The sequence below is a fragment of the Hemibagrus wyckioides genome, linkage group LG13 (assembly GCF_019097595.1).
Source record: "Hemibagrus wyckioides isolate EC202008001 linkage group LG13, SWU_Hwy_1.0, whole genome shotgun sequence".
NCBI classification, from domain to species: Eukaryota; Metazoa; Chordata; class Actinopteri; order Siluriformes; family Bagridae; genus Hemibagrus; species Hemibagrus wyckioides.
Genome location: NC_080722.1, coordinates 7758171 through 7781901, shown reverse-complemented (window position 1 = coordinate 7781901; position 23731 = coordinate 7758171). Strand labels below are relative to the sequence as shown.

General features: G+C 38.8%; 1 protein-coding gene across 2 annotated transcripts in view; it reads right to left on the bottom strand.

Annotated features, from left to right (window-relative positions):
- The window catches only part of dock1 (dedicator of cytokinesis 1), a 268380-nt gene that overhangs the window by 5419 nt on the left and 239230 nt on the right, over nt 1-23731 (bottom strand). For both annotated transcript variants that reach the window (XM_058405904.1, XM_058405905.1), the window contains exons 41-48: nt 21209-21350; nt 20327-20408; nt 18293-18377; nt 16922-17008; nt 14436-14612; nt 11245-11328; nt 4821-4958; nt 1972-2117 (exon numbers count right to left, since the gene is read on the bottom strand). In XM_058405904.1, the coding sequence (XP_058261887.1) occupies nt 1972-2117; nt 4821-4958; nt 11245-11328; nt 14436-14612; nt 16922-17008; nt 18293-18377; nt 20327-20408; nt 21209-21350 (941 nt within the window). The remainder of the gene's footprint in view (nt 1-1971; nt 2118-4820; nt 4959-11244; nt 11329-14435; nt 14613-16921; nt 17009-18292; nt 18378-20326; nt 20409-21208; nt 21351-23731) is intronic.

The following is a 23731-nucleotide window of genomic DNA, read 5'->3' as shown; positions in this document are numbered from 1 at the left end:
GCAGAATCTATGCCAAGGTACACTGAAGATGTTCTGGTGGCTTCTGCCTGCTGGCCCAATACCTTACTACTGTAATTTATGCTGTTTTTTTTTTTTTTTGTTTTTTGGCAAGGCACCGTCACGTCTGCTGAGTATGTTAAGAAAGATGGCAGTGAAATAATAAACCCACTACTTTCTCTTCAGTCCATTCACCGATTCCACACTGTTATTCAGCACTGTAAAGTCTTAAAACACTCGGCAAAGCATTACACAAGTTTGTCTCATCAGATCAGCATAATAGTGAGCACCCCGTAACCCCTAAAGCACCATCTTCCTCGGTGTATAGGTATAAACTATAAAACAAGCTCATCTGACTGCTCACAGAATATCCAGTCTCCTTGTCTCTTACTGCGTTTTATAAAAACTTGGTATAAAAAAAAGTTGAAATGACATTTACCATGTCAAGAGAGTTGATAGGAATTTGTTGCAGTGCCCTTCTCACATACCCAATGCTGCCTCTCATAATTGGTGTTTTTAAGTGCTGGCGCCGGTTTGTACGAATCAGACCGCTTCAACCAGACGGATTAACCGATCAAATGAAAGAGCATGTGGTGCGATGCCCTTTGCAATTAAATACCAGTGGAGGGCATCGCTGATGAGATCGCACTCTCCAAACACAGGCTAATTAATCCTTCAGGCTGGCAATACAGTGCCCGCTATGCAGGACTGGCAGGAACCTCTCAATAAACACACAAGCACATCACTCACTAACGCTATACTAGAGACGTTTCCTTTCACAAATCCATTCTTAATGCACTTATCAGACTTGGTAGTACATTTAAGAGAGTGGATGCTTTTTTTTTTTTTTTTTTGATGACCATCAGAGGCAATGGGCGGTGGAAATTAAAAGCTTTGAGGTACGAAATTTAGAGAAGTCACACAGTGAGGAGTTCAGAGAAGCTTTTCAGTTCTACATCAGTGCATGAATGAAAGCGCACACTCCAGCTGTTAAGCGTATTGTGGCATTAGTGTAAGGCTTTTTTTTCTGGCACAAGTTCAGGACATTTTTAATGTTAAAACAAATAAGGTTCCAAACTGAAATAAACTTGCAGTTATAATGGACGCAGCTGCAGGTAAATCAGCTCACCTTTTCTTTTTATGGGGTGAAAGAAAAGCATAAGCGTACCTATAAATGGCAAAGTGCATTGAGAGATCATTTCAGCACTAATTGCTTGTTATATATCAAGATACCTTTGCATACACTGATTGTTCTCCACTATAAATAGAAAATGCCAAGGGTACTTGAATAGTGCACTATTCAATGGCCTGTGGTACAATACCCATATGTCCAGGGGTTCTGGACATATGGCCATTGTACAGCTATTGGACTAATACACTTTTCACATAATGAAGTCTTTAGACATGACCATTTAGTCAGCTATAACAGAAATTTAGCAGTAGTAACATCTTAACGTTTTAGCTAGGTATCTCCACAGCATTACAACTTGTGTGTAGTGAGAAAGCAGTGAGGTAGTTTCACTTAAGTAACATAGTACTATATAGCTAAATTAATCAACCATAAATTATACATTCCATCATGTCCTTTGGTTGGTGAAATCAAATATATTCTGCATTATACTGAAATGTCTAAAGAGAACACAATCATTTTACTTCTTCTGTATTTATCTTATTTTATCACTTATTACTTTATAGCTTTGGATGTTTCTGTTCGGATGTAAAACTGATTCGAACTTAGAGAATGAGAAAACAGATTCACGTTTGTCCAGGTGGTCAGAAACATCTCTAAACTTCCACGTACATGTCTACAAGTGCAAGTGTAAGGGCTTTATTACATATTATTAGCAGTCATAACAAAATGTTCTTTCCTACAGGTCTAATGTTGGTGTAAAGCTGCAAATGCTGTTCTGACATGAAAATATGGATCATTTTATTGAGTGGTGATAGAGTGTGTGTGTGTGCGTGTGTTTGTACCCATCAGATCCTGGTCTTGAGGGCGAGTTGTCTGATGATAAGGAGGTGACAGACGCGACAGACAGCGGTCTCTGAGACGAGGGCATGGTGAAGGAGCGCACCATCGACCGAGGACGTGTGCCACGACGCTCATCTGCAATTGGGGGCTAAAACACACACACCACATTTTTATGCTTGGGGCTTTAATACTTCAAATAAGTTTAAAAGGGATATTTGAGCTTTACAAGCTATTACAGCATGCAGCGCATACAGACTTCCCACATAAATCAAACTGAGTCACTGTTTAACTGTACAGATAAAAAGAAAATTATAATAAAACACAGAGGACAGAACAAAGATGAACTAAGTAAAGTAAGAAAACAGATAAAAAAAAAAAATAGATGAGTATACTGAACTCCACTAATAAAAGTGTACGCTCGGGGAGAGTGTTTGCGTGCTGATCCACCCTGCTTGCCCTTTATACAGTTTGAGACTCGACGGGGATTTTCACCAACTGTCATAAAAAGGTGAGTCAAACTGTTCACACACGACTGCCCACAAACCAGCAAGACACAGGACACACATGTCTTCCTCTATTACAGTCTGAATCTCTCTCACGCACACACTGCCCTTGAAGCAGCCTGTTAGTGTACATGCTGAACATCCAGGCTCCACATGAGCCATCGTTGAAGTGAAAGGTGACTGACCAGCAGAACCGTGAGCCACAGAAGCTGATGATCAATACCTGCTGGGAGCCATCACTAATACCCTAACTGTCTCCCCATACACTGCTCCCATCAGCTTATTAATTGTCCCTCTTTCTCTCTTAAACTTTCTCGTTCAGAGTTTCTCCCGTTATTAATGGAGCAGCATTAGGCGACTCAGCAGGCATGTCTGTGGAGGAGGAGAGTTCAGGGCAGGGACAAAACGCACTGCAGGAATGAAGGACAGCTAGAGGAAAAAGTGGAGTCAGTGGACAATTGTTAGGGGTTTCTCAAAAATAAGCAAAGAGAGGACCGAGCTACATTTTCACCGTGTGCCTAATTATTTAGCCAGTCAGCTATGTTAACATGTCAGCTATTTGAACAGCTGGTATTTGTTCTGATATGCTGGTCTGCTAAATTTTTCATGCAAAAATGATAATTGCACTGAACTTGCAACCTCCAACGATTCCGATGCACGGTGAAAACTCAGCTCTATAATAAGCACTTTAATGAACACTAATTATGCACTTAGCTGAAAAAGTAATGCATATTTTCTTTCAATGCATGAGCACTCCTGGTTGGAATCTCAGTATAAGCATTTGTTTTCCAAGTAGATGAAATCACTGTGGGTTAACACCATCTGCTGAATGCCATAAATATGACTGTAAATGCAAATCCAGTTAAAGTGGGAGTTCTAGTCTTATGTCCCCGGGTGTATTTTGGCTCTCTGTGCGTCTCCCTCTCCCTGCCTCACTAGCTACGTTTACATGCAGTCTAATAATCCATAAATAACCCAACTGAGAGCGCAACTGGGAGTGTATACACTTCAATCAGAATAGATTAAACCAGCTGGGGGCAATCTGAATGATATTTTTCTCCGAGTGAACGAGGTGGGTAATCCTTTCAATAATCAATTAAATTGAATAATAGCCACGTTTGTGTCTGATTGCTTTCACTAACAGAATCTGTGCATGTGTTTGGGTCACGGTTGCACTCCTCCTGTAATAAAATGTTTGTGTAAGGAAACACTGTTAATGTTTTAATGCAATAAACAGATTTAAATCAAATGAATATTTTAAGGTAAAGGCAAGTTAATTATTGACATGAATTCATTTGTATTGGTGAAATACAGATGCATGATAACATAGCCACTGTCTTTCTCTCTCTTTTTTTTTTTTTTCCTCCCAGAAGAGAAACAGATTGAACAGAAGGATTGGCAGACCAGGAATGCAATCACTGCTTTAGTAGAATATATTACAGAGAATGTCAGCAACAATGGAGGCAGGTTTGAGCTCATTACATCAGTCAAAGTTAATGGCCGACTCCACAGCTGTATGCTAGTTTTGTATGTTCTCTGGATTTCTATCTCTATGCTCTATCCTCAGGTTTGCCTGTATACGTGACATCCGTATATCCATGTGGGTATAGATGTCAGACATCAAATATTTGCATGCTGTAAATGTCTGTAATTGTGTCATTTATAGCTGTCTGGAAACCCAAGAGGTGCATTTTCTTTTGGGGAATCCTGACACTTTTCTCCTGCCTTTGATCAGATACAGAAAAAAGGGAAAATATTTTCTTCAGGTTTTGTTTGAAATAGGTCAGGTAAAGGCTCAGTTAGTGTTTTCAAGTAGCAAAGTTACTTTTCTATATTTCTCAGAAAGTATGCATCAAAAAGACAAATTTGGAATCTGATCTTCTGTTAAGTTAGCAGGCTTGATGGTTTAGCTAATTTTTCAGAGAAACAGAAAGGGTTGTATTACTATAGTAACAATCAATAACTCCAGTGAATGCACATAAATCTTGCAAGACGTAGTACCACGTGGTTACCTCAGAAAATAAAATTCCATGTCACACATGAGGAACAACATTAAATTTGGGTCTCTCTTACCTGTAGTGGGAATGCAGCGGTCATATGGTTCACAGAATTTTTACTGTTATATTTACAGAACTGGGAATATGACAGGGCTCAATGTAGCTTCTAGAAGGACCTTTAAATGACCTTTAATATATTAAATGTTGAAATAACATTTGCATATTTGAATTAATCTGAACTTGTTCGGGAAGAATCCTATTAATCATAACTAAGCATATACTGATGGTGGCTTTTAAAAGGAGGGCTGAATAGAAATTATAATTCTGGTTTTCTTAAGTTTAAGTTCTTACCAGTGATTTCACACCGTACTGTTTCTCCACCTTCTCTTTTAACTGTTTGAAGCACGCCTCCAGACGCTCGTGGAAGGGTCGCAGGGCCTCGGTCACCTTCTCGCCGTGAATACGCACACCTTCGGCCAGGTATGGGATCTGAAAATGGAGCAAATGTACACAGAGAAAACAGGATTTTTACGTTTGACGCACTAATCAAAACTCTGTGGCTATATATACACACATCAATTACAGTGAGAGCCAGACTACTAAATAGTTCTGTAAATAACATCAGACATCATCACAAAGCAGCTTTACACAAATCCATGTTATATTTAGATCCTTAATTAGCTCCAAATGAGTAGGTATTGGGTATAAAAGCCAAACAACGGCAGAATTATTTTGGGTAAAATAACTACATTTCACAGAAGTGCTGGACAGATTTACTACAAAAACCCTAGTGTATATCTCTGGCATGGACTTGTCCCATTACTTGTCCCATTAGTTCCTAATGAGCGAGTCAGAGGTGACATGGGCTTGGAAAAACATGAGGAAGAAACCTTGAACAGAACCAGACACAAAAGGGAACCTTTAGGGTAACAGACCACCTGATACTCCAAGCCATTTCCCCATTCTTTCTCTCCAGCAGTGTAGTCTTTTTACCCGAAATAATTAAGCAGTTGTTTGGCGTTTGTAGCTGACGACACTTATAACACATGTAAACATGGGAATGTAAAAGAAAAGCACTTCCTGAAGTTTATTTAGTTAACAGTTGCAGGGTTCTAATGTAAACATTAATCTAGACAGCCACAATGCTTTAGAAGTTCAACAGATCTGAGCTCTTCTCTTTACTAGGATTTGCTTAACAGACTGTGCATGTGGCTACATTATGGATCTATTACTGGTGTGTGCTTTCTCAAAACTCTATTCAGAAAAAAAAATATACTGCTTGTCCATCAGCCGCCTTCTCAAACACACATTGTGCAAGACATGTATCTCATGTGGCTCAGTATCACTGATCCAAACTCCTGCCTCTCAGATCCAATTGATTTCTCAGGGGTTGTCAGTCCTAATCTGTATTCTGGTGTTGGAGGGTTTTTTTTTGTTTTTGTTTTTTTGGATAGAATGCCTTCAGAAAGGAAAATTTAAAGATGATGCAATGATGTGTTCATTTCACTGAGTTGTTCTGGACCGACTTTCAGTACACACCATGTAGAAACCCTGAACACTGCTTCATCACATCACATCCCATCCCTGTAAGTATCTGATACGTCTCCGGTGTTGCGTTGTTGACTCGGACACGTAAAACACGCACAGCAATCTAACGCAGCGTGAATGTTCATTTGCCAGACATATTCTAGGGCAGTGTGTATTACTGTGGATTTAGTGCAAGGCTTCATTCAGAAGCATCAATCAAATGCAACATATCCCAATTTCTGCCCATTTTGAAAGCCCTGGGTTCTCACCTGAATTATTTCACAAACGCTGAATATAAGAAATAGTCCTGCAGACGTCTAAATGGTGTTTACTAGAAACAAAGTTAGACAATATCCCCATTTCCTTCAAACCTAAAAGGAGAAGGAATTGAGATTTTCAGGTAAACACAAAGCCCAAGCCAGGTTACTGTGAGATATGAGACAGAAAACGCAAAAGTCTGTCACTAGGAGCTGACGCAATGCACAGCAATCAGCTGCCTGATCACGTCCGAACACAGACCCTGACTCACTTTAGACATAATTACATGTTATTCAGAGCTCAACATCAAACACCAAGTCGAGGGTGTCTCACACTGCTTGATGCATTGATCATCACTACAACCGGTCAGTGGGTGAGGCTGTTTACAAAACACCTCGGTTTAATGGTGGAAAATGATGGATTTTTATGTCGTTTTTTTTTAAGTGCAGTTTGAACCACAAATCAATGAAAAAATTATCTGATCCTTTTCACAATGACATTTTCTCTATTCTGCAACAGACTGGCAGACTGGCATCACAGCCAGACTGTGTTCCTGCCTCATACCAGTGATCCCAGGATAGACTCCTGATCCACCATGACCCTGACCTGGATAGATCACTTACTGAAGATGGATGAATGAATAAATCCTCTTCTTCTAGGCCTGTTTTCTGTTCTTCCATCCAACCTCTGCAGCAGTAGCTCTAGTATTAGTACTAGCCCAACAAACACCCCTATGTGGGCTAAAGGGATTTATTTTGTTGTATTTAGTCAAACAAATTTGAAGAATTATATAAATAAATAAATACATAAAATCAATTAAACAAATCAATCAAAACATGATACAATACCGCTAAACTGTAGATGAGAAAATGACACTAGTGGAGGTTTATGTAATATTTATGGCAGTGATTCTCAGGTCTACCTGTACAAAGAAATGAACTGAAAACTATGTCATTGATAACGAACTTCTAAGGGCAGCTAAATATACATTTGGGAGAAACTACCCCTAAATCCATATAGATGAAAACCAGGTATCTGTTCCAGTGGTAGGAAGTTGCCTGAAATTAATAACAGATTAAGTAGAACTCGCTCTCAACTAAGACCTTTTCTGTTTCAGCATAATAGTGTGTGTTATACAGACATGTATCGACTGAACATCCGCCCTTAGACTTTCATTATTAAACATTTTGTTCAGTTCCTTTTTCACGACACACTGATTGTCATATTAGTAATAATTGTGCAGGTTGAATAGCCCTGAAATTTTCCCTTTAAACCTGCATCGCCTTCAAAACCCTTTTATTTCATTCAGTTTTAATGCTTAGCATTAAAACACCACCTGACTGAGTGAAATAGTTGAGATTTCCTTCAAACATGCTTTAAGTACAAGAAGGTACAAATCATTCAATATTAAAATGATTTTAAAATTATATGCAAGTGGTAAATATATGCCCGTGCAAGCATTTCCACTTTCACAAGGCATAGCAGTGCAGCTTCAGGATTAGCTTGGCTCTTAACCCAGAAAAGCTGAACGCATGCAAATAAAGAGAAATCCGATCCTGTATCAGCACCCGTCTATTAATATTCCTCAAAAAAAAAAGACCATCCCGACACCATCACTTTCCTATGGGGAAATGGAGTGAAAGTGGAGTCTTTGAATACAGTGGTTTTAGATCTGCTCTGAAGCACTGAATTTAACCCAATTTCACTGCTTTCATCGATCCAGAAGTCCACATATATATTCCTCCAATTCCACTGATTAAACATGCACTTTCCTTTTGTTTCCTGTACACTTTCTTGTTTTTCTTTTGCTCACTTTTGAGGCTTTGTGTATTCGAGCAAGAACTGTCGACTAATGTATCAGTCAATAGGTCAACGCTATTCATGCAACATCACATCATGCTCGGAGAAACAGTGTTTTTACACTGACAGCCTGGGACATGCACTTACTGGAGCTGTGTGTTATTCAAAGTCCCATTGTCCATCTCACAATGCATTTGTGTTTGAACTGCTTTTGCCACGTTCTTGCCTGGTACTTTGCACATCCTTGACTATTCCACTCATTTCACAAAGAATTCTGTGCTAACGACCAACAGCTTCTTAATTTCTCCGATTTCCAATTTTTTTTACTTCAGGCTTTAACACCTCTCATTGCTTTACTGTGCTAATGTTTAAAATCTGCCACTTCCAGAGGTGTTAATATTGTTAACAAAGTAGGGGAAAAAAAACTGAGAAATAACAATAAAGAAACTGAACTAAAAAAGCCCCAGAATTTTACCAACAAGAACCCTAGTGTATATCTCTGGTATGAATAGCGCCAGGCTAACGGTGTAATCTGGTCTGACACGAAGGCAACATCATAGACATGTCATAGAAAGCATCAACCTCCTCCCTGAAAAATTCCATTAGCTTCTGTTTATACATGAGCTTACTGATAATTTCCCCGGAAAATCGTACCAAGTGGCGCTTTAGGTGATTGCCAGGTCAGTTTTTCCAAGATTGTGACTCTGGCTCATGTTCACCGCCGACGCCAATTATCTTTGAATTAACATACTGAATGAGCTCCAGTCTGATAAGTATCCTGATGTGCAGCAAGCTGGAGTCTGTTATTCAGAGCATCGCGCACACACAAAAAAATGTTGAATCTGATTACAGATTTATTTATTTATTTTTTTTTACCTTGACATACTCCTGACCCACATATACTGCAGCTCGGGAAAATGAGTCTTATTGCTACTATATGATCCAGTGACTGTTACCCAGGCAGTTTCGCTCAAAACCTGAGCCTCTGTTCAAGTTGTTATAGACTGCCTGCCACTTCACAAAATGGCCTCTACATGTCATTTTCCTCCCTTGCGCATCTATAAAGGCAGCAAGTACTTCAGCCCCTATTACACAGTGAGGAGGGTCATGAGTTGAAGGTAAGTGTGTATGACATGTGCCCTAGAGCAGATAACAACCTGCACAAGGGGAGAGCTCACAAAATCGAACACACGCAAAAAGCACTGAACAAGCTAAAGATGCATGATAAAAAGGGAAGAACGGATAAAACTGCATTATTATAGGTTACTATAGATATCAAACATAGATATAACAAATCATTAACTCATTAAGCAGCACAAAATGTATGTAAAAGCTACAATGGACGGTTCTTGGCTCGTGTCATGTTTTGGTTGCCTGAAAACACTGTTAACTAGCCTTGAATGGTGGTAGCTAACATAATAACATAAAAAAAAATTAGGAGTTATCTGCGTACATGCAGTAAAACAGGTTAATGCATTAGAACGGAGAAAATGAGCAAGTACACAACTATTCAAGCTACTGTTCAGGGCCAGGAGAAGAAATGACTGTGTGCATAAGGAAATTGAAATTTGTATAGTGTATGCCCCCCACCACAACACACACACTCCCCCCCCCCCAAAAAAAATCACAACAAATTCTAGACCTTCTACCACTTCCACCTCATTCTCTATTCTTAATTCATTACATTTCTAACAGTTATATGGAATACATGGAATGTTAACATGCCTCATGACACTGTGTAGCAGCAGATAAGCGTACACTGTCGTACGTAACACTTTAAAACAACATGAGCACATGACTATATAATCAGAATTCATTACATTATAAAACATCATCATCTTTATCCAAATCACCAGTGTTGAAATATTCTTACAGCCCTGGTAGTCAAGAACGTTCTAATGAACAGATCTTATACATCTGTTCTCAACAGCGGACCATGCAGACACGGAACGATTAGCACAACTCTGAAAACGGGTCCGATTGCTGAAATTGCATATAGTTATAGGTGTAATGAAATACTGCACTGAAGCATATGCGGCTCGAGCGAACATTTGCGAGAACATATGCTGGAGCATCTTCCAGATACTTTCTTTTTAACTGCGTTACGCGCTCTTAAAGTATTTCCTTGTGTTTGATACTTTATTAGTGCACATTTTTACAATCCGGCTGCAACCTGCTATTCCGGCCTCATAAACAAACCGCGTGGAATGACTCCATTTTCACAACAAGGACGTGATTGATTATATTTATCTAAAGGAAGAGCTGTAAAGTGAGATAATACAGAGATGCCTAGCTTGCGTAAAGCAGTGAAGTACAGCTCATCTCTCTACCAAAGAGAACAACAAACATACATTTTTTCAATGATTTTTTTTTTCAACTAATTTCCTGCCATTTATTTTATTTGTTCAGCTGCTGAGATTCAGACTGAAAAACATAACTGACACCCAGCTGAAATAAGGTGGTACAAAACCTCTACAGCTCTCTGCCTGTCCATCAGCAAAAATACATGTATTACCATCAATTATTATTTCATTTAAAATGAATATTATTGCATTTAAAATGAATGCTAAATAATCTGCCAAATGAAAATAAACAACGCACAAAATTGTCTCTGAGGCCACACATGGGTACAAACATGAACCCATTAAATATTTCTGAGCATGCTCAGAGATGTTCTAAAATAATCTGTTGTCCAATCTTGTTGTATTTTAACATCTAGCTAGCATTATTTTAGATGAACACTAAATTGATCTGAAATAATTCTGGTCAAGCTGGCTCATGCTAGCTGTATGTCTAGTGTTAGCAGCAAACATTTTGTGATATATCTGTGCTACACAACAGTGAGGATTAGGAATTTTTACTATTATTTTAATAATGATCCTCTCAAAAAATCCTCAGGTTGGTCTACGTTAGACAGCTTAAGATTTTAATAAATACCACATGAAATACTTCAGACTTGAAGTGTTGACTGCTTGAAGTCAACATTCCCACCTATTAAAGACTCATTCACACCGTGCTAGTTGAGAAAATTTGCTCATGAAGAGTATCATTATCATTTAATGCAGTGTGTTTTATGGCTCTTTAGTAGTTAGCAGTGGTCTCGTCAGAAGCGTCTCTGGCTGCTTTTTATCTGTCACTTGTTTAGGATCAGAATTGGCTTTGGGACAGAAAGAGCTGTAAAAGGACGTACCTGCCAAGCGATCAGGTCCTTCAGCTTGTCGATTTTCTCCTGGTCCTTGGGGTGTTCCTGGATGTACTTCTCTGTGAAAAACGCCTGCAGAGGACAAGATTGAGAAAGAGATGGCTTTGAGTTAATTTTAATTACACATTCTAACTACTTTAATTTAATTCTAACTACACATTTGTATAATATTTCCTATGAATACTGTATTCATAATGCATTATATTTACAGTATAATACCTAATAAATACCTCGTATACCTGCTCACAAGAAGTTATAGCCATATGAGTAACCTGATAAAACTTTTCATTTTATATCCCAGGCAGAAAACTGAGGTTGGGCCAGAGGCAGCCATTCTACAGCGCCAACATTGTGTCTATGAGATTTTGCCCTTTGGGTTAACTTTGGGCCACCAGGGTCAACAAACTTTCAGCCAACTTTAAATCCAACTTCCTAACGCTGGTCTACTGTTGATGGGGTTGTTATAAAAAGTGCCCTTTGCCAGTGTGAGTGAGCACTGGGCCAACTTTTTACAGGGTTTCTCACAGTGCTCCTTTGCCAATGTTGTAGAAGGAGGGCCAACACAGCCACCCAAAATAAACACTGGACCAACAGTTTTCTACCTGCAGTGTTACATAATGCATTATAATATATGTTCATAACAATGCTGTTATAATCACAAAGACAGAAGAAACTGAATAAACAGGTTTTAGGATCTAGTCTGTAATGACCTGGCATAATGCTTCATTTGTGTCCTAATGTCCATGTTATGACATTCCAAGGTTTGCATCTACAATGTTGATCTGAACAGTCTCATATTTGACTTCAGTTTAAATAATCAATCTTTAGACAAGGTTATTAGTTTATATTACCTGATTGTGTTTACAGGCTTATTTCACACACACTATATATAAAAACATTTTTGGGTTATTAAAGAAAAATAATCAACAGAGCAGTCCTGTTTCCACTAGGAGTTGATTATTTTCTAACAGCAGCACATCCTGAAGTGAGTTATTTCTCTTATACCAAATGATGTTGCCTTTAATTACAATCCATTTATAGTTTAATGTGGTGGAACCATGAAACAAGTCATCTCTTAGAATAGCTGGAAATACTTTCACAATCCTCATTTTCACTCATGCTCCAAGTTAACAAGACTTCAACATTCTGCAGCATAACAAGACTGCAGCATTCTCCTCATAGAATAAATAGCGATGGGTCTGCGCTAAAATGCTTAACTTTAAAATTAAAGAGTGCTTTCTTACCAGTCTCTGAATTGTGTTAAGACAATAACGTATCACTAATGCATGAATGTAAACCTGTGACTTGTATTACAGTCTGAAATACCATCAGAGCTGCTGACCAGTCAGAGCCTACGAGTTCAACAGACTGCGTTATAAATGTATGTTGTACATGTACTCATAATAAATAACATACAGGACTCATAGAATGTGTTACCCTGATACTAGTTTCAGCCTCAGACGTCATGCTGATGAACCGCTGGCTGAACGTCTGATGCATAACGGTACACAAAATTGGAAACACTTCACTAGTTTTGAAGTCATCATCTGATTGGTTGGAATCTACAGGATTTCTGAGAGACGTGTGCGTCACTTTTTCTTTTTTTTCCTTCTTTTTTATCAATCTGCCTAGAAACAAAGCTTAGGAGGATCAGCTAAACAGTGGATTTTTCAATTGATATGAAGTTCATGGTACAGACTTATTAATTTGCAAGACTTTCTTAAATGAGCGATCTATGGTTGCACGCTGGTCTGTTGACCTTGCTTCTAAACGAAACAAAACTGTGACTGGCTGCTTTAAATGTCAGTAAGGATGGTCCTTGGCCGATAAAAGCTGCTGTGGAGTCTAGATCTGCTGCGGAAGCCCTGGCTATGTGAGACTACCCTGATACAAATATAGCACTCGGATAGAAATACCTTTAAATTTTCGTTATTCTGTTCAGAAGGACTGAATACTAACTCAAGCCAAGTGTGCTGATTTGTAGCCAATTGTCTGATTTTTTTTTTTTTTTGTAAACAAATCACTGATGTAGATTGGTCTATTGCAGGAAACAAATCAAGGAATCGGATCTAAAAGATCAGAAATATTAAGAGAAACATTCTTTCTAGTAGGGAGAGACACGTTAAAGAAAAATGCCAAAGGGTTTACTGCATGTTTCACTGCATGTGCATGGTTCTAGAGGAAGATTAAAAAAAAGCCCCACACAAATATTACATCATATGCCCTTCTACAGAGTGTCGACCAGGTGAAATTGCTTCTTGAAACTATTGCAGTGAGGTAATATTTCCCTGCAGTTGAGCTATTACTTCCATCTGATAGTAAGACCTGTTAAAGGGAAAGAGACCAGCAGGCTTCTAACTTGCCTAGGATTATTATATAGGCTCAGCTTTGTGTTGTGTTGTTCAGTTTTCAAGTCACTATTACCTGAGAATTCCTGAATATGTGAATATTTAGTCAGTCTGCCTTTCAGGTTTTGCACAATCGTTAGAAATTTTGGCCACGAAGCTAAGAGTTAAAAACAATTTTATGCAAAGCCTTTCGATAAATGTTGAAAACAGACATTTAAATTCACACCACAACTCAAGACTGTGTTGCAGTTAAGCTGTTTTTATGTGCGTGTAAGATCATTTCGAACCTGGAACCTGCACTTCTAAGCTTTGTAGAAGCCTATTTGAGGCAATTTGGGCACAATTTTCTACTTTAGATGTATTTTACAAATTCAATTGAAAAAAATAAATAAATAAAAACAGTGCTAAATGCTGAAGAGGATTTCTCTACACTTGGGGGGAAAAATAAAATAAGTCTGTTATCTGCAGTGTTGCTTCATTGTTTTGAGTGAGTGATGGATAAAGCTGAGGAGTAAACAGTCATCAGAGTGCACGCTGAGCTTTTTGCTACTTCCTTGATGGCACTTCACATTTTATTTTTGTATTCATTTGATTCCTGCAGCACTTGAGTGATTAGTTCCTTCGGAGACATCATGCAGGTATCTAAACAAATGATTTAGATATTGCTGCTTCAATTAACAAGACAATTAGTTTCAATGAGCCTTTCCCTCAAAGCTAAAATCCATCTGGAGATGAACAGCTTTTGTAATATTTGATATTTAACACCGGTTATTTCGAGCAGTTAAAAGGAATGATTTGTGCTTTGATTTTAGGTGAAAACGTGCTCCTTACCTTTTCATAGTTGGCAAAGCCACCCATGACGGCGGGGTCCACGATACCGTTGAGCAGCATGGACAGGGGGTTGATGGGAAGGTTGGGGTCATTGAGATGGCGCTGGACCATGTTGTTGATCTTCTCATTGGTCAGTTGCATGGTCTCCACGGCGTTCTCTAGAGGGCTAATCTCTTCCTGTAAACACAGGGATACGCGAACTTTAATATTAAAATTAGGAAATTAAAGCAGGATAGTCACATGCGGACGGCTGCAGAAGGATCAATGATCGCTACAGAAATCACTTGACTGCCTCTAAACGTTGCGTGATACAATATTAAAACTTCCCATAATTTTTGTCTACGCCATTTAGATATATTTTATTATTTAAAATAAAAAGAAAAGTCTGTTTTTTCTTAAATCTGGATTGAACAGTCAAGTTAATTTAGAGAAAATGATGGGTTCCTCAAACAAATTTGTCCAAGAAAACAAGTAAGATGCTGAAAAGTCTGCATTAATGCATTTATCTCAAGTTAATTGCTCCCTCCTTAGACAATATCCTCAAAGAAACTACAAGGAAAAAAAAGTGTCAGTTGCATAAGAAGAAAAATCTGCTCCTATCGTTTCTGAAAGAGGTTATGAAAGGTAATCTGTTCATCTGGATCTTTACTCCCAGGACTGGATATTTACTGCAGATTGTCCCTTATTCATTCACCGTCTGTGAGAAGGATGTCGCACCACACTGTGACAGACTGAAGCTGAGACCGAAACAAATCTGTCTGTTCCTGGCCACAACACACAGCTCTACAAATAGCTAATGAGAACATCGTGAGGATTATCAGAATAAACAGCAGCAGCTGAATATGGACGGAAATATACAAAAACACACATGATGAAGTCGGCGGGAGCGTAAAGGGAGAGGAGGATTTGTGTTTGTGATTACGGGAGGAAGAAAATAAGAATCAGCTGAGGAAAAAACTGCAATCTGGGAAGCAGATGAGTGAAAATAGATCAGCCTGAGCTACACACATGAGCACACACACATGTGGGAAATGGTTGGGGTGGTGCAGGAAGATTTAGGGGGGCGTGGGGTGTGAGAGATGGTGGGAGATTTGTGTGGGAGAAGCACTCAAGCTGAGAAAGCTGCTTTGTCAAAGATTCTCTAAAATCCTGATCAAGGCCTGAATTATAGAACACAATCCAGACTAATTAATCAGCACAAAAGTGTTAACTTCAGCACAAAAAACTGAGATTCAGTGAGGATATTTAGAACTACTGCATAGTGCTAACAGGCCACTTTCTCAGACTGATAAAACAGCACTGTGTCCCTCTCTCTCGCTATCTGTCTGTCTCTCCCTCTCGCTCTCTATGTCTATTCCTCCCTCTCTCTCTCTCGCTCTTTTATTCACTGTTGCTCTGTCTCTCCCTCTCATGGTGTCTTGCTCTTTTTCTCAATGTCTTTCTCTCTCCCTCTTGCTCTTTAACTCACTGTCTCTCTCTGTCTTGCTCATTAACTCACTATCTCTCTCTTTTACTCAATGTCTCTCTCTCCCATGCTTTTTACTCAGTCTCTCTCTCGCTCTTTAACTCGCTGTCTCTCTCTCTGTCTTGCTCATTTACTCACTATGTCTCTCTCTCTCCCCCGTGCTTTTTACTCAGTCTCTCTCTCTCTGTCTTGCTCTTTTACTCACCGTCTCTCTCTCTCTTTTTCTCACTGTCTTTCTCTCTCTCTTGCTCTTTAACTCACTGTCTCTCTCTCCGTCTTGCTCATTTACTCACTATCTCTCTCTCACTTTTACTCAATGTCTCTCTCTCTCTCCCGTGCTCTTTTACTCAGTCTCTCTCTCTCTCTCTCCCGTGCTCTTTTACTCAGTCTCTCTCTCTCTCTCTCTCTGTCTTGCTCTTTTACTCACCGTCTCTCTCTCTTTTACTCACTGTCTCTCTCTCTTTTACTCACCGCCTCTCTCTCTCTCTTTTACTCACTGCCTCTCTCTCTTTTACTCACTGCCTCTCTCTCTCGCTCTTTTACTCACTGTCTTTCTCTTTGTCTTGCATGCACTTTTACTCACTGTCTCTCTCTCTCGTTTTTTTCTTTTTTACTCATTGTCTCTTTCTCTGTCTTTTTTTTTTTTTTTTTTTACACTCACCCTCTCTCACCTTCTGTCTTGCTCATTTACTCACCGTCTCTCTCCCCACCCTCTCTGTCTGTCTCACCTCTAATTTATTACAACCCTCATAGGCACTTTAGATTAAAGACGAGTAAAATGACTCCTACAAACTTACTGAGTAATTAGTCATGCTGTGAGATTACGTTTCTAATCCATTTCCTTTGCCGTTTTCAAACGCACCGAAACACTTATATTTTGATCCAATAATCGATAGCAATATCTTTCTACAAGCAAACTTTATTCTGACACTACAGAGGCCGTTGCTTTACAAAAAAAATCTCGAACTTAATTAAAGGGGGAAAAATAATCAGAGAACACAGTGGGTCAAAGTGTACTCACTGCAGAGACGGAGATGACCTCAAACCAGCGCAGGATCCCGGGGAGCTTGTAGGCTGTGACATATGTGGTCCGTTCAATCCACATATTCTTTTAGAGAGAAGAAAATGGCAAAAATGAACACAAATAGAAAAAGGGAAAAAAGGTAATGGGTAAAATTAGAGACACGGAGAAATGGCTGCACTGGACAGACCACTTAGAAAAAGCCGTTATTGGTTTGAACTCCTCCTGAACCTACAGATCGGCTAGGCAAATCGGATTTATTTCTTAAATTTGATTTCTTTTTTTTTTTGGAGCTGAATGTCTGGTGATCTTGCATTCAAATCCTCTCGGTCTGTTACCAAGTTAATTTCATACAAAGATCAAGTCAAGTCAAATCAAGTCAAGACGTTTTATTGCCATTGCGACTATACAGCTGATGCAGTTGACAGTTCTCTAGGACTTCGGTGCTACATAAAGACAGAAAGCTCCATACGAAAACACAGAGATATTTCTGTTTTTCAATTTAACCTCCTACAAACTGGCGTCCTCATACGAGGACATGACATTTTTGGTTGTGTGCATCATAATACTTAATTCTTTGCAACTGGAACCTGTTGTACACAAAAAGAAGTGGCTTCATGTTGAAAGATAATATCTGGTTATTATATTTATTGGTTCCTCCTAACCCCAAATAGGTAGAAGAAATCTAAAATGCAAGCTCAGGTCTTAGGAGGTTAAAACCAACTTCACCACTCTCATCAGACAAATTCAAACAGTGGGATAAATCTGATTTTTTTTTCATTGGACTACAATCCCAGGTTGCTTGCACATTTACAATGGTTAATCTAGTAAATGGCACAGATGTGTGTTCAATGAATAAAGTTATCCGTCAATCAACACAAGGATTTTTCCCATGGATCACGTGGACAATGATGGATGGCTGTGAACGGATGAAGACAGGAGACTTCGGTACTCTCCTCTAGTTTAGTCCATTAGTCCATGTTACAGTCATTTCAAACTATTAAAAGCTGTATGTCAAAAGTTTACCTTTGTTGACGTCCACTAGATAATCTATAGGCTTAATAATTGGTAATGGACACTATTCATTAAATATATAAAAGAACAACATTATAGGTAATACATTAATGTGCTGAAGTAATGCTGAGAGTTAGTTCATGACTGTCAAGAGATGGTTTGTTCATAGCAGAATCAATAGTCTGTAGTCAGACATTACATTTCATGGAACAGATTTCAACTGGAAAATACTTATTGCTTAGACTGCAAAACCTTCACAATCAGATAAACTGTAAAGGCAGCAAAGGCAGTTTGCTTGTTTCGGAATTAGCATACATCCCCTTCCCTTGCTCAAGCATACAACAAAGCCATACATACAGCAAATTCGTTATCCGGATCTTTCTCTCCTTTCCGGATGGGTCTGGAGTACTGAAACTTAATGACCTCATTGATGGTGTAAAAGCTGTAAGAGAGAGCACAGGAGCAGTTAAGAGAGTCACTGATCTCTGCAGTCTGACAGCATGACACTGGGTCAGCTCTCAGATGAATGTGATATGATGGAGTGGCAGTGTATATGCTGTCATAGTGGCTAGAGGAATCTCCTGTCTGCTGGAATAAGGAGCAGGGCGAACGCTTGCAGCAAGACGATGGATGGGCTTCATTTATTTATGAAAAGGAGGAAAAGACTGGAGGGAGAAGATGGACATGCAGTAACCAGAAGTATGACAGACACTCAAGACTTTAAAGAGAACTGCTCACTCTGTATTTCTCTTATATACACACCTCCCCTGACAATGAGCCACAAAAACAGCTTTTTCTTTTTTCCCCCCTTCCTTTTTTTTATCTCCTTCTCACACTCTCTGCCTGGAAATAAACGCCATCTGGCCTCAGAGGCTTTTGAATTAGATTTTGTAATTACTGTGCAATATGAATAAAATATCAAACCAAAAAGTCAGCAGCATTTCAATGCCAGCCAGATCAAAGTACATCTGGGATGTGTACAGGCTTTTCATTCATCTAGCAGAGTGCGTTTGACTAGAACAAGAAATGTGTCACCCTGATGGAAAGAATATAGAGACGACAAGCCAAAGAGACAAGACACAGAGCTTTAGTACAAGATCCACTCTAAGAACTAAACTTTAAAAAGAACCACGATTTCTCACGCAGCTATTTCAACGCTTATAAAGCATCAGGAGAGATTAAAGATCCTCAAGCTTTTGATCATTTGTCTACTAATTCCTGTCTGTAAGTGATTCCGTGTGAGCAGAAGACTTTTAAAAAGTTTAAGCGCTAAAGTAAAGTGAAGGTAAGAATGTGATCAGCGTGCCTATGTCGAAGATTAGCAGCTATCGGGGAGTTCAAATCGCTACCCAGGTTTCCGAGGACGAGCAACTTATCTAAACTAACAATTCTATTTTCTTTCTTGTTAACTTGTCCATCAATGAGAGCCTCCACTTCTTGCTGACTTTCCATGTGATGCGTTCATTTAAAAACTCCATGCATGATTTTATTTTAATGGCAAAAATCGACAGAAAACTTTTTTCACTTGTTGCACTATGCCCCAAAAACCGTCTGGAGGTTGCTATGATCTATATTTACTAGGCATTTTAATGAATTGTCTGTGATTTGACAGTCTTCATGGCACGTGGAAACAGACGAATATTCAGTATAGTACAGTGCATTACAACGCTAGCAAAACATAGTCTCCTCCCATTTAAACACTTCACTGAGAAACATGAAGACAATAGTCAGACTCAAACAATGCTTACATATGTGACGAGAAAAGCACAACACATAGCCAAATGAGGCCACAAACATAACGTTCATCCGCCGAGATATTATCAGGATATAGATTATAGATACACATCTGTATTAATGCATATATTCAGCTTCTGATTTAAATGAATCGGTTATCACGTTATTGGACTAACTAGTGAAATTATGATTTGTCCACCCCAAACATGTTTCTATACCTGAAGCAACATGGACGACAATGTTCAACAGGAGTTAGACCTCATATCATAGCACCGGAAAAATGTTTGGTATTTCCACCCAACAGCTAAAGACGTCAGGAGCGGGAGTGGAACACAGCATTACTGGTTCATTTTCCCAACTGATATCTACATCGTTATGTTCAAAATCTGCAGAGATGGACGAGAGCCCTTGCGTTTCGATGGAAGATTCCAGAAAAATAATGTTAATTCTTGTAAGTGATTCATGCTCATGGATTGTGCACAGTGTGACTCGAACTAATAAGGTCAAAAAGATTAGTTTTGCTTTCGATCCATGAAGTGGCTCCTTTTTTCCCTGTCTGCTGGACAGAATATTAATGACCAAAATGTGTTTCAATGTGTGATCTTTAAGAATGCTGCTCTCTGATGATGTACATGTTGATGATGATGGTGATGATACCTGACTATCTGCTCACACACAGGCTTGTTTTGAAACTTGGGAGGAAGCTCGAGTATCGGCTTCACTGTGAAACACTGAATATCTACACACAGAGTTAAGAAGTAGGAAACACGCACATCATCAGGCAGTCTGGTCAGAGAGAAAATAAAATGTTATATAAGCATCGAATGAAAACGTAATATGAATAATTTTATTAGACAAGTGCATTTTGACAAGTCTAGAAGACCTTGGAGTTATGATCTAATAGACATTTTGATGAGTTCATGTTCTGAAAGTTATTTAAACTTCACTGAATACACTAAGTGAAGTTTGCAATAAAATATTACTTGAGAAGTTGTATCTGTTTTGACCTTACTGATCATGCCTTAATATATATTGAAATTAAAAAGACACATCCTTGTAACGTTTCAAAGGCTTAGAAGTGATGTCCAATTTTATTTTTATTTATAAAAAATAAAACAAAAAATAACTGTAACCTACTGTAACAATAAAAAATTTATACTGAAATCTAACAATCTGTATTTTTATTCTATTTCAAATCTATATAATAAACTATTTTTATGCTACTTTTTTAATAAGAATTGCTTTTTCTTGAGAATTTACCTCTAAAGATTCTTTCCATTAATTCTACTGTGTTTTTCTTTCAGTTAGATTATATTTTAATACTATGTATTGTTGGTACATTGTATGACTGCAAACCTGTTGTATTTAACCATGTATCATTTTACACGATATGGTTCTTCAGATGGTTTTTGGGATTCTTAAAAACACCTGCTGTCAGATTCTGCATGGAACCGTAAACGGGTCTAGATGTAAAGCACAACTATAAAATAAAGGAAGATAGCTGTGTTGTGTGTAGATGTCAGCACTAGGGAAGGATACATTGGCCGGAGGAAAGGCGGAGCTCATCGCTGGGGGCAGTGGTGGTCTTCATCTTCTCAGCATTGGGGAACTGTGTGAGCAGCCTCGCCTCAAAATCCTCCCTCCGCTCGTACTCCTTTCCTCGGTAGATAAACATCTTGTTCTGCACAACACAAGCACAAAACCTGATTAACACACAGAGCACACCGGCTGCAGTAATCAGTCCACATGGACTCGTACTAACACACTGACGTTAATGAACAAATGACCGGGGACTGAACAACTGGCCAGAGGACATGCCTTCAACATCCTTTTTAAGCTATTCAGCAGCACTGTGGTGTCATTATATCACGTAGCCCATTACATGTCTTTACTAGCACAGCTAAATGTGTGCAAATTAAAGCTGTAAGATATAACCATCAACGCTTTCTTCCTGGCAGTCATGTAATCACTAAAAAAAGTGTAGAAATACAATTATCCATGTGATGTACAGCTGAAAGAAAGCCACATATGGGTGTGATGGTCAGGTGTCCACAAACTTTTGCCTGTATAGTGTAGATAATAATATTAATAAAGATTAATTACATTTTAGGAAAAAAGTTGATATGGATATAGTTTTTAATCCTTAACCAGGATTACGGTTAACTCATGTTCTATACATGTAAGCGTACTTACTTTCCTTACACTATATTATTGCCATTTTGCCTAGCCACAGTCTGACCTACATTTTTACTGGGATGTTGATGGGTAAGGTTTGCTTCAGAGTGACTGCAATTGCAATAAGACAGAGTCAATAACCAATAAACACAATTATATTTTGACATTCGCACGTCCACAATAAATGCCACTGTAAAAATACAATGCCCAGGATCATCGATATCAGCACAAGTGCGCAGGTTCAAATGTAACCGTTAGCCGTGACCTCCAAGCAAACAAGTGCTCCTACTGCAAATATTACCAATTCACAGTACAAACACATACCTGTGGCATAAATCTGTTGGAAGAAGAAGTGAGAGAAGCACTTCAAGCTCTTCAGATCAATGGCCATCGATTCCAGACACTAGAAGTGTCTTTCTACATACTATTATACTCACGGTCATATAATCCTGCCTTGAGTTCAAGGTGTGATTGTTTGCATGTGCTGTGCTACAGCTCAATGTAAAATAAAAAAGTTTTTTAGAAAACACTCCTAATATAAAAGAAATAGGCTAACCAGTATATACATATAAAAGATTTAAATACAGATTCGGCTGATTCATGCAGCTACAAAAAAAACCCCAAAAAACATGAGCTCTGGGCTAAAGACAGAAGCCTAAGGACAGCTGTAGTGTAATTATTTAAATCCTGAATCTCAAATCATGGTTGCCAGCACTTTCAGCAAAGTGCGTTTTAAAATGCATCACAGTAATCTGCAATTCAAAGAGAGCGTGACGCTAGAACTGTGTCTTGGCAGCTCTCTCTGGAAGACAAGGTCACTACGAGCTCAACTGCAACAGTGGCATTTTAGGAAATTGGTTCCCTGAACGCGCTCCAAACTCCAAACATGCTCGTCTGGCAAGTTGGGACAGCCAATACAAAGGGCTGCTGGAACGTAGGCTACTCCTAACCCAAGGCACGCACACACATCAACATGCCTGGCTGGCAGAATGGACCTGTGGATGGACTCGAATCATTTCTACAAGCCCCTGATCAATGGAGACACTGGACAGGATGTGAGCTGCACTCTGGGAATAAGTCGTGACTTATGGCTGAGAAAAGATTGTTTATGAAAAGGTTCCAAGACCATTAGCATGAATTATATGCCCAGTTAAAGTATTATTACAACCTTCTTTAGTACAACTGCTAAATGGATATGGATGTTCCTTTAAAATATATGAGAAATGAGTGAGAACTTAAATGTACTTAGTACATGTTAATGTCTTTATTTATTTTAAGGTTGCACATATCAAATGTTTAATGGTATACATAATCAACAATTGGTTGATTTTCTGGCAGTCTTACAATATAAGAACGATAGGATAACATGTAATAAGATTATATAGATCTCTTGTTTGCTAAGGCATTTTGCCTGACCGGCGTGAAATTATAACTCTCATGAAATACTCTTATGACATAAAAATGGTCAATCACAATCTGCACAAACCCAGAATTATTTAGTCACACTATTACAAATAACCACGCAAGAAACTACTCACACCAGTTGGTAGAGAGCTGAACATTAGCCTGAAGGGCCTTGCTGTGATAACATAAGCCTAATTTTCATTTCATCGTCTGTACCGCTTATCCGATCTATTCTCGGGTCACGGGGAGCCTCTCAGGCATCATCGGGCATCAAGGCAGGATACACCCTGGACAGAGTGCCAACCCATCGCAGGGCACACACACACACTCATTCACTATAAGCCTAATATATTAGCAATAAAATGGCAGAGGCTATTGACCCCGATGAAACTTTATATCCTCCCTCAGCTAGATCAGATCAGCTGTGTGGGGATGTTTTGGATAGCTTAAAGATGTAAGTGCTCACTATCAAATGTGGTATAA